An 11903-nucleotide genomic window follows, 5' to 3' on the forward strand; every position below is an offset into this window, starting at 1 on the left:
ACGGCAGAATTCCTAACACATGACATCACATTGCCATTAGTCACATTACTGCCACGGCCGGCCCTGTGAAGGTGTCGGGAAGAGGAGAGGGGGCTTTTGGCGGCAGACTCTCAGATGATGTGGAGACGCCTCTCAGATGTCATGGCTGCTCCAGGCTACTCCATCAATGATGTGAAACGGATGTTAGTCATGGAGGATAATGTTCTGCCAGTGTTGGTCCATTTGCTCTAGGGATTATGTGTCCGTGAAATGCCTGTGATTGTAATACCTCTTTCTCACTCTTTTTGTTTGTTTGTGTTTGTGTGTGTGTGTGTGTGTGTGTGTGTGTGTGTGTGTGTGTGTGTGTGCGTCTGTTTGGTCAGGACCGACCTGCCATGCCCTAGAGGTTGGTGGGGTCATAAGACATGTGGACCATGTGACTGCCAAACAGACAAGGGCTTTGATACTGACTGCAACAAAACTAGTGGGGAATGCCGCTGCAAGGTAAGACACACACACACACACACACACACACACACACACACACACTTTCCTGACCTCTAGGCAGGTCATACAAACAAATGGAGACTTTCTTTTTTTTTATATTCTCTTTTCTGCATCCCTTTTTTCTTCTCTTTCTGTTCATTTTCCTCTCTCGCTGTTCTTTTCTCCTCTACCCGAATTGTCCTCTAATCATCTTTCCCTCTCTCTACCTCTTCCTCTCTGTCTCTCTCTTTCTCATATCTCTCATCCTCTCTCCCTCGTCTTCTCTCTCTCTCTCCTCCTCTCAGGACAACCATTACCGGCCTACGGGAAGTGACGTGTGTCTGTTGTGTGACTGCTACCCGGTGGGCTCCTTCTCACGAACATGCGACCGGGAGAGCGGCCAGTGCCAGTGCAAACCCGGGGTAATCGGGCGCCAGTGCGACCGCTGTGACAACCCCTTCGCCGAGGTCTCAGCCAATGGCTGCGAAGGTCAGGAATCAGCGTCTGCTGCTAACGACGACATCACACTGACAGGGCCACATGCTCCAAAATACACTCTGCTCCCCCCCCACATGCTGGGCTCCTTTCCTAGAAGATTATGATTAAGACAGATCCCCCCAGGGTGTCTTTCAGTGTTAAAGCTCCTATGATTAGGCCAATGATTGCTTTGTCTCTGATTACGCTGTAGACTGATTGGGCCTGTTGTTTTCCTTTGTGAACTTTTGCTCTCCTAATCAGAATATTTTTTTTCTTTTAGGTATGTTCCGTCTTGCACACCAGTTGTAAATGAATCTCTCTCTTTCTCTCCCTCCCCTCCTGGTTTTCCTCTGTCTCTCTCTACCTCTCTTTCTCTCTCCCTCTTCATCTCTTTTCCCCCTTCCTCTCTCACTCTCTGCCGCTCTTTCTTTTTCTTTCTTTCTCTCTTCTCTCTTCCAGTGATCTATGACAGCTGTCCTCAGGCTACTGAGGCCGGGATCTGGTGGCCCAGGACCAAGTTTGGCCTCCCTGCTGCAGTGCCCTGTCCCAAGGGCTCAGTCGGTACGAAACTCTCACTCACCTTCACTCTCTTCTACTCTCTCCATTCCGTCATCTCTCTCTTTCGCTCTCTCTCTCTTTCTCTTCTCTGTTGTATGGGTTCACAAAAGTTAAACAGCATATAATTCCGCAGGCTTTATTGGGCTGACTGTAGTATTTACTGCCGAAGCCAGAGATCACATGGATAATAAAACGTCTACATCTGTTCCCCCCTCAGGCACAGCCATTCGTCACTGTGATGAGCACAAAGGCTGGCTGCCTCCCAACCTCTTCAACTGCACCTCCATTACCTTCACCAAACTCAAAACACAGGTGTGTGTCCTTAAGTGAAATATACCTGTAACACACACACACATACACACACACACACACACACACACACACACACACACACACACACACACACACACACACACACACACACACACACACACACACACAAACACAACTTTTCAGGTATTGCTCTTAACACTGCTCTGCTTAGGACAGAGGAATACAGACATCTAACACATAAGGCCTCTTGAGCATAGGTTAATGCATACTACACGTGTGTAGTGTCAGCACAGCAGAGCGCTAACCCTCACCCTCTTTCCCTGCTCTCAGGCGGATCGTCTGACTCGTAACTCATCCCTGCTGGAGACGTCAGTGGTGCAGCGCACGGCCAAGCAGCTGGCCAATGCCACGCGCCACACACGCAGTTACTACGGCAGTGACGTGAAGGTGGCGTACCGGCTGATGCAGAGCGTGCTGCTGCACGAGGGCAGCCAGCAGGGCTTCAGCCTGGCCGCCACGCAGGACGTGCACTTCAACGAGGTACGACACAGTACTGCAGGCACATCTAGCTAGGCTCAGAACAGCACCACTACAACGTGCCTGTTTAACATAGAAGAAACAAAGAACACAACAGTATTTTGGATGAGCGTTCTGGAGAAGAATTAATTTATCCTTAAAGTCCAAGTTAATCTTGAATTCTGGTATTTCATTGTTTAACGCCTTATGTACTTTCTTCTTCCTCTTTTACTCTACCTCTCCCTATTGCTCTTATTTTTTTACTTTTTACTCTACTCTACCTTTCTCTCTCTCTCTCTCTCCCTCTCCCTCTCTCTCTGTCTGTCTGTGCCCCTCTCAGAACCTGATGCAGGTGGGCAGTGCCATCCTGGCCGGGGAGACGCGGCCACACTGGGAGCTGATACAGCAGACTGAGGGGGGCACAGCGTCCCTGCTACGCCAGTATGAGGAGTACACCAACACCCTTGCCCAGAACATGAGGAAGACCTACCTCAGCCCCTTCACCATCGTCACGCCCAACATCGGTCAGCACTAACACACACACACACACACACGCACACACACACACACACACACACACACACACACACACACACACACACACACACACACACACACACACACACAGCACATCCTAGCATCAGTCTTAGATGCAAGAGACTAATAAGACAATGCCAGACCTTGACTGGAAACACGTGCATCTGAATGTCAGGGTTGTCTCCTTGATTCTTACTAGCCATCTTCAGTTAAATTTAGCAGAGACATTTCTCAAAGGGCAATTTGATTGTAACAGTATTAGGTGTCCTGATGACAGCCATATACCATAAGTATGTGCTTAAGTGTGAGTGCAAACATTCAATGAGAAGCTGCGAAAAAAAGGCTTTAATCCTTAGTTATAACATTAGAAATAGAATAGAATAGAAAAGCCTTTATTGTCATTGTATTTGCATACAATAAAATTTGGAGCGCTGCTCCTGTTGGTGCCACGAGGGACAACATACAGTATAAATCAACAATAGTATAAATAGCTAAAAAAGATATAGAGATGTATGGGGTCACACAATATGATGATGTCCCTCATATAGTGTGTGTACATCTTATTGCTGTAATGAAAGCTAACCTGATTTAATAAAATTCCACCATTAGTCATATCCATTGACCGGCTGGACAAGATGAACTTCGCTGGTGCCAAACTCCCACGCTATCAGTCCTTGCGCGGACCCAGACCTCTTGACCTCGAGACAGCGGTCACACTCCCCGACTCTGTGTTCGAACCTGCTCAAGAGGGCAAAGGTCACCGGCCAGCAGACCCCCTCCCAGAGGCCAGCGGCATCATCAACCGGACATCGTCCAGTCGGAGGCGGCGACACCCAGAAGAGCGCGAGCAGGATGCCATTGCCAGCGTCATCATCTTTCACAGCCTGGCAGGACTGCTGCCTGAGCGCTATGACCCAGACAAGAGGAGCCTGAGGTGAGGGGATGAGAAGAGAGAGAGGGAGGGAGGGAAAGAGAAAGGGAGAAAGGGAGCGGGGGAGAGAGGAAGAGTGACAAAATAATCACAAAATAATAAACTAATAATTGCCTGTCCACAGAGTTCCCAAGCGGCCCGTCATCAACACCCCAGTGGTGAGCATCACGGTGCATGACAACGAGGAACTGCTGCAACACGCTCTGAACAAGCCCATCACCGTGCAGTTCCGCCTCGTCACCACCGAGGAGCGCTCCAAACCCATCTGTGTCTTCTGGAACCACTCCATAGTGTAAGAGTTACTCTCCTCTCAGACACACACACATTTACATTCATACATAAACTCAATTCATACAAAAGCATTTGCATGTAAAAAAAAGAAATATGAAACCACCAAGAAGCACAATGAATTCAGCAGGAAAATATTTGTTGTGTGTTTGCTGCCATGTTATAGGATGGGAAACATCAAATAAGGCAGTGTAGCAGCAGAAGGGGTTGTCACTGTGCATTTACAATTGTGTGTGTGTGTGTGTTTGTGTGTGTTTGTGTGGGTGTGTTTGTGGGTGTGTGTGTACAGAGCCCCTGGGGGTAGCGGCGGCTGGTCGGCTAAAGGCTGCGACGTGGTGTTCCGGAACAGCACACACATCAGCTGCCAGTGCTACCACATGACCAGCTTCGCCGTGCTCATGGACATCTCCAGACGAGAGGTCAGGTCACACACCACACATTCAAGATGTTTCCCTCTACACCACTGTACACACGCATCAGTGCACATAAAATACACCTGCTACCCGCAGAACACCGCTACACACATGCACACAAATCACACACAACGACCGTTCTATATAAGCAACACTGCACACTATAATAATTCAAAAGCTAAACACACAATCACTGTGCGTGCAGCGCATGTTTGTTTGAAGAACTGACTGCGCCCTTCAGGAATTACTGACAGTAACGTGGCTTCTCTTCCTGGCTGTGTGTCTCCAGAACGGGGAGATCCTGCCGGTGCAGCTGGTGACCTGGAGCACAGTGGGCGTGACTCTGGGCTTCCTTCTGCTCACCATGCTCTTCCTGGCGTGCCTGAGGGCCATGTACAGCAACCGCACCAGCATCCTCAGCAACTCCGCAGCAGCCCTCTTCATCGCAGAGCTCACCTTCATGCTGGGCATCAACCAGGCCGACAACCCCGTAAGGACCCAGGGATCATTCTCCTCTTCTAACACCTCTCCTCCAAGTCTTTCCATCTTTCCACTTGCCTCTTCTGTTTGCCTCTTCTCCTCAACTGTTTTATTCGTTTCTATTGCAGATCTTGCATCAGATCTATTTCTCAGTTGCATCCATTTTTTTAAGGATACCCTTGCTTGTCTCTTTTTTTAAGAGGAAACAATGAAAATGCTTTACAAGTCTCTCTCTCTCTCTCTCTCTCCATCTCCTCTCTCTCTCCATCCCTTCATCTCCCCTCTCTCTCTCTCTCTCTCTCTCTCTCTCTCTCTGCTGCCCTCTCCTCCCTTTCTTACCTCTGTGTCTGTGCTGCAGTTCTTGTGCACGGTGATCGCCATCCTGCTGCACTTCTTCTACCTGTGTGCGTTCTCCTGGCTCTTCCTCGAGGGGCTGCATGTGTACCGCATGCTCACTGAGCTGCGCGACATCAACTACGGCCCCATGCGCTTCTACTACATGATCGGCTGGGGCGTGCCCGCATTCATCACAGGCATGTACCAGTGCATACATACACACTCCGTACATACACACTCTACATACACACTCCGTACATACACACTCCGTACATACACACTCCCTACATACACACTCCGTACATACACACTCCGTACATACTCTCCGCACATACACACTCCGTACATACACTCTCCGCACATACACACTCTACATACACACTGCCTACATACACACTCCGTACATACACACTCCGTACATACACTCTCCGCACATACACACTCCATACATACACTCTCCGCACATACACACTCTGTACATACACACTCCGCACATACACACTCCGCACATACACACTCTGTACATACACACTCTGTACATACACACTCCCTACATACACACTCCCTACAAACACACTCCGCACATACACACTCCCTACATACACACTCCCTACATACACACTCCCTACATACACACTCTGTACATACACAGTCTGTACATACAGAGTCTGTAATTACACACTCCGTACATACACACTCAGCCCTGTGCCCCTTCACAAACCAATTTGCTTTGTGTCAGTCTTTACACAGAATCAGATACCCCCTAGTTCCCCACATATTATCCAGTTCATTCTAATCCATTCTCAGATACACGCGCACACACACACACACACACACACACACAGAGGCGGATCTTCCATTAGGCAAACCTAGGCAAGTGCCTAGGGCCCCAACCAAATCTGTCTTTATTAGGGGCCACCAAATCTGACCCCCCCAGCCATTACTTATGTAAAGTAAAAAAAAAACACACATTTCTAGTAGAAAAAAATAACAAGAATATCAACATAACGCCGAACTAATGCCTAAATAATAATTTTCCAGCACACATGCTCCCCTCCATTGTGCATTGGACTAGTCCAGAATATGATCACGTAGTAACGCACGCAGCGCGAAATAACGTTACTTCAAACCAAAGCAGAGGGATCCCTAGAAAGGTTGCCCCTGTTGCAAAGCAATAAACCTCCAGAACAAGAGTTTCCCTAACAGAAAGTCTGAAGCTTGAAGTTATTTTCAAACCTTTACTTGGGTAGCACTGTAAAACTGAGCAGACATGCAGAATACATTTTAGTAATCTCATCTCGTAACATTCGTTTCACATAGCATTGCGTGTTTAAACTGTGATAGAAAATACGTTAGCTTAATACTAACGTATAGGGGAACGTATAGGGGAGACTGCGCTAGGTATTAGCATCAATTAATTCACGTTAATGTTTTTGTATATGAGCCTGACATTCTCGGCAGATAGATAACAGGTTCTGTAACAGATACACTGCCGAAATTGACGGCACGAACGACTGGAAAAATGTATCAGCCTTCCTAAAAGAACACGTTAAGTCTGCTGATCACCTCGCAAATATGGCTGTTTGGCGAACGCTTCAGCAACGGCTCCAAACAGGTAAAGCCATAGATCATGTAAATCAAGAGCTGTTTGTGAACGAAGTAAACAAATGGAGAGAGATCTTGAAACGTCTGATCGCCATTATTATACACTTGGCCGAGCGCAACTTAGCTTGTCACTCACTCACTCACACTGAACCACTGCTTTGCCTGTCTCTCACTCACACACACAGCCACTGTTATTCCTGTCCACACACAAAATCTTTTCATTGGTCCTGTTTAAATGTAAATGGTGGTTTTCATAGACTCATATCCATTTTGTATTTTAGTTCTGTTAAGTGCAAGATCATTTTGTATCTCTGGCAGAGAATGGAAATTCTAATCTCTCTCTCTCGTTTGATCTGAGTAATAAACATGTCATTTTGGCAAAGGCTGGAGAAATCTGAAACTGATTTTACTGTGGAGAGTTGAGTGGCAGTGCACTATGGGTTTATTGCAATTCTAAGAGTATTGGGATGGTTATTTGTTTTGTGTACGTGTTTCAAAAATGAGGGCCCCATGTCTATATTTTGCCTAGGGCCCCAAAATGGCTAGATCCGCCCCTGCACACACACACACACACACACACGAACACACACACACTGTTGTGACACTGTCATAGTGGACTTCTGCCACATGATAGGTTTGGTTGATTAAAAATCTGTTGTAATCTAGAGTATATGATGTGCTGTCTTGATGTGGCCAGTGTTATATCAGTGACATTTTGGATGCTGATGATGTTGCTGTGCTGTTCAGGGCTGGCAGTGGGGCTGGACCCGGAGGGCTACGGGAACCCAGACTTCTGCTGGCTCAGCATCTACGACACGCTCATCTGGAGCTTCGCAGGGCCTATCGCTCTGGTGGTGTCTGTGAGTGTCCCTCAAATTACACACCACACAACTGCACACACTACTTAACTACTTAACACACTACTTAAGTGCCAAATAGTTTTTGGGTTTTAGATGCTATGTTAAGGGACTTGAATGCATCTATAACCTGTGTTTGTGTGTTTACAGATGAACATCTTCCTGTATATCCTGGCATCCAAAGCCTCCTGTTCCATGCGTCACCACAGCTTTGAGAAGAAAGAGCTGCCCGTGTGAGTGCCTGAACAAAAATCCAGTACATCCATCATGATGGACTGCCTCGCTTTTCATGACTGTTTTTGACTTAATGTTCACTCTGTGTGTTCTCGGTGTGTTGGTAAATGTGTGTTCAGTACGGGCTTGAGGACGGCGTGTGGCGTCCTCTGTCTGGTCACGGTGACCTGTCTGCTGGGCATCCTCTCAGTCAACAGTGACATGATCATCTTCCACTACCTGTTCGCTGGATTCAACTGTGTGCAGGTAGGTACTGCAGATCAGTTTCAGTGCTGAAGAATTACTTTAATTAATGAATCTGGGCCTTCCATATTTCCATAATAGTCCACAGTAATGGTTTAAAACTGTGATTGGATTGAATTTGTGCTTAAGAGCCTTGTAAATGTAGGGCAGTAAGTTAGGCACTGACTGCAGAATAAAGTCCTCAATCGCCTCCTCTTCCTCAGGGTCCCTTCATCTTCTTCTTCCGCATCGTGTTCAATAAGGAGGCGAGGGACGCCATGAAATACTGCTGCAGCCGCAAGAGGCCCGATCACATCATCAAGTCAAAGCCCTCGGTGAGTCAAAGCACCCTTACACATCCGCATCCGCTCAACCTTAACAGAGCCCAAGAAAAGATAGAAGGCTTTATCTCTTTCTCTCTATCGCTCTTTGTCTTGAATTCTCTCTCTCTCTCTCTGTCTTGAATTCTCTCTCTCTCTCTGTCTTGAATTATCTCTCTCTCTCCTTCTGTTTTGTATTCTCTCTCCCTCCCTCCCTCCCTCTCTCTCCCTTTCACTTGCTCCCTCTCTCTCTTTCCATCTCCCCCCTTCCACCTTTCCACCTACATTTAAATGTTACAAATATCAGATTATCTCTCCTCATCTCTACCTCTCCCTGCCCCTCTAGTCGTATAACTGTAACACCAGCTACATGGACGGGCGTCTGTACCACCTGCCGTTTGGAGACTCCAGTGGTTCCCTCAACGGCACCCTCCAGAGCGGCAAGAGCCTGCAGAGCTACGTGCCTTTCGTCCTCAGGTAGCGTGGCCTCCATCTCACAAACATATTAAACTCTCATCAGTAAATAAACTGCACAGGATGATCACCAGAGATGGCATCTCTCCTTCTACTGTTTGAAAGAATTTGAGATTGTTCAACTTCTTGGAAAGAAAGTTAAAAATAGAGCTAGCTATTCATCCTTTATGCCATAATATGTTATTTAAGCAATATAGCACGAGTGGGAGTGGGGTAGGTAAGGCATAATCCCACGGGTGGTGTTCGGCCGTAGCCATCGAGGCCAAAGGCCGAGTGGCGTAGGCAACAACACCCGTGGGATTATCCCTTACCTACCCCCCTCCCACGAGTGCTATATTGCTTTTATAAAACAATTCTACTGTCAACAAATTAACATTTCAAAACGAAGTTATTGATTAAAAATGGTTTATTTCGCCATTGTTTCTCCGCAACAAAAAATAGTTCCATTGTCAACGTCTTGGAATTTTAAAAACTTTGAATTAACGGTTATCATCAATGCGAATGTTTCATCGCGGAGTGATTTCTTTTTAGCTGTGAAAAGTCCCGTAACTGAAGGTATGTTGATGAATAACCTATAGCATGGAACGTCTCTCGTCCAATCAGAAACAGCTAAATTACGCGCTAGAACCCAATTGTTTTATAATGACTCTTTTTGTTTAATTTATTAAGTGCAATCTTTTGTGAGTAAAACAAGGGTCTGATCTGTCTTTGCAGAAGGTTACAGGAAACATCACTGTATAGAAACCTTACACTGAATCACAAAGAGTCTTTTCCTTCTTGTTCCTCCAGAGAGGACGGTGGGGTGAATAACAGCCAGGCTCACATCGCGCTGAATGACCAGAACTCCCTCTTTCATGAAGCGAAAGAACGCGTGAATGGTAGGAATCTCTTCCTGGCCTACTATTAGCTCTCCCTCCTAAAAAAGAACTTTGTAACAAATTGAAATAATTAATGTATAGATATGTGAATTGATTGTCATGGCTTTTACTTTAATTTGCTTCTTTTTTAATGTGTGTGTGTGTGTGTGTGTGGGTGTGTGTGTGTGTGTGTGTGTGTGTGGGTGTGTGGGTGTGTGTGTGTGTGTGTGTTCTGATACCTAAGATGAGGACTCTGACTCGGACAGTGATCTGTCTGAGCTGGAGGACGACCAGAGCGGCTCCTACGCCTCCACACACTCTTCGGACAGCGAGGACGAAGAGGGACCGTACCCTGAAGAGGAATGCTGGGAAAGCCTGGCCACCGGCTCTGCCAAACGTCCACAGGGTACACCACCACTTACATGAACATACAACATGCTCCACCTACGTGAACCTCATATCTGAAGACATTTCCTCATAGTGTTTTATCCCTTGTCCTGTACGCCTAGATCATAGCAATCAGTGTCAAAAACGGAATTACAGAAAAAGTCATTCTGCTCCATTAGCTCCTCTTAGTTCTGTCTATTTTTTGTATTATATAATAATGTGAGTTAATTGTACTGGCCAGGTGAGTTTGGTGACGGTGAAGGCGGGATGGAAAAGCTGAAGGTGGAGACGCTGACCCATCCTGACGACAGATATGGAGACAGAGCAGAGACTTATGGGAAGGAGAACATGCTTCTGCTGCTGCCCAGCAACCCTAACCCCAATGCCCATCCGCAAAGAGGTAAAGCTGACCTAGGCGCGTTCACTACCGCCCCTAGATAGGACATGTTTGTTGGACATGTACGTTAGCACCAGTCCTTAGGCTTTGGTATGTGACATTTCACAACCTTATTTGGTATGACCTGCAGTCAAAACGCAAAAATGGAACCTATAATACATTTAAAAAAAACAGGCCTTGACACTCAAGAAGTTGGGAATGTTCACCCTCCAAAGCAGCCAACATGAACTTACCACTCTGTTTTTGTACACGCCTCAGGCATCTTGAAGAAGAAGCAGCTGTCCCCCATTGCTGAAAGGAACGGCATCAACCGCATACACAATGAGCTGTCTGTCAGCGCGGCAGACCCCGCCTCCTCAAGAGGCTCCTCCTCCAGCGAGGGGAGAGGCAGCGGGGCTAAGGCTAGCGTGCCAGATCAGCTGAACGGCGTGGCTTTGAGCATCAAAGCGAAGACGGGGACCATGGATGACGACTCATCAGGATCAGAGTGAGTATAGTACAGACATGCCGAGCTTTAGGATTCAGGCTGAGAAAGTTAAAGACCTTTAAAATATTGTGTGCCTAAGATTTATCAAATAGCTCAATAACTATGAAAGAAGGACCAGTAAGTAAGAGTTAAAAAAAAACAAATACATGTTTTTTAGTCTCAGAACCTGATATTATTAGCTGTTAAAATAAGGTGATATAAATATGGAAGGCTGTAAGTCATCAGCAGGAAGTCTATGTCAGTAATAAATACCAGAGCCTTCAGCATCATGATACTAATGTGCTGAAATTGCCATTGCTCAAATGGTAAAAACAAACACTATGAATGGAGAACAGTGGCAGTCTTGATCTAAAGAGTTTCTCTTATTTACATATTTCAGTGGAGTTCTTTTCCTTACTCTCTTCTTCTTCTTCCTCTCCCTCTTTTTCTTTTACTTCCACACAGGGCTTTGTCAGTGCACAGTCGTACAAAGTCTCCTTTTACTTAGCCAAGTAGGGGTGCTTTTCTGTTGTTGTGATATCTTCATGTGTGGACTGTGGCTGTTTGGTGTATCCATGTTTTGTCCTCTCCTCATGTCTCCACCACGTGTTAACTGTGTCTCCCTGCCTTTTAAATAGCGCTAAAATTTTAGCATTAGCCTCCTACCTAGAACCCACCTTTTACACCACCTTTACAACAACTCCCTTTCAAGTTACAAATGGGCAAAGAGCAACATTTGTTATTGTCGTTCATCATAGTCATCATACCTAGCAATATTCCAATTTCTGGTGGTGTATCCACAGTGCTTAC

At 46.4% G+C, this 11903-nt stretch overlaps 1 protein-coding gene across 1 annotated transcript in view; it reads left to right on the forward strand.

Annotated features, from left to right (window-relative positions):
- Positions 1 to 11601, forward strand: part of celsr2 (cadherin, EGF LAG seven-pass G-type receptor 2) — a gene marked incomplete at both ends in the record, with an annotated part of 68628 nt that extends 57027 nt beyond the window's left edge. The window contains 21 exons of the mRNA XM_080846283.1: positions 363 to 483; positions 771 to 954; positions 1402 to 1503; positions 1718 to 1812; positions 2104 to 2313; positions 2630 to 2813; positions 3436 to 3760; positions 3882 to 4049; positions 4335 to 4464; positions 4748 to 4948; positions 5297 to 5471; positions 7627 to 7739; positions 7887 to 7969; positions 8090 to 8216; positions 8417 to 8527; positions 8859 to 8989; positions 9776 to 9864; positions 10088 to 10249; positions 10472 to 10630; positions 10886 to 11114; positions 11559 to 11601. Of these exons, the coding sequence (XP_080702409.1) occupies positions 363 to 483; positions 771 to 954; positions 1402 to 1503; positions 1718 to 1812; positions 2104 to 2313; positions 2630 to 2813; positions 3436 to 3760; positions 3882 to 4049; positions 4335 to 4464; positions 4748 to 4948; positions 5297 to 5471; positions 7627 to 7739; positions 7887 to 7969; positions 8090 to 8216; positions 8417 to 8527; positions 8859 to 8989; positions 9776 to 9864; positions 10088 to 10249; positions 10472 to 10630; positions 10886 to 11114; positions 11559 to 11601 (3142 nt within the window). The remainder of the gene's footprint in view (positions 1 to 362; positions 484 to 770; positions 955 to 1401; positions 1504 to 1717; positions 1813 to 2103; positions 2314 to 2629; positions 2814 to 3435; positions 3761 to 3881; positions 4050 to 4334; positions 4465 to 4747; positions 4949 to 5296; positions 5472 to 7626; positions 7740 to 7886; positions 7970 to 8089; positions 8217 to 8416; positions 8528 to 8858; positions 8990 to 9775; positions 9865 to 10087; positions 10250 to 10471; positions 10631 to 10885; positions 11115 to 11558) is intronic.
- Positions 11602 to 11903: the final 302 nt, after the last annotated feature.

This window comes from Sprattus sprattus (assembly GCF_963457725.1).
Source record: "Sprattus sprattus genome assembly, chromosome: 10".
Lineage (NCBI taxonomy): Eukaryota > Metazoa > Chordata > Actinopteri > Clupeiformes > Clupeidae > Sprattus > Sprattus sprattus.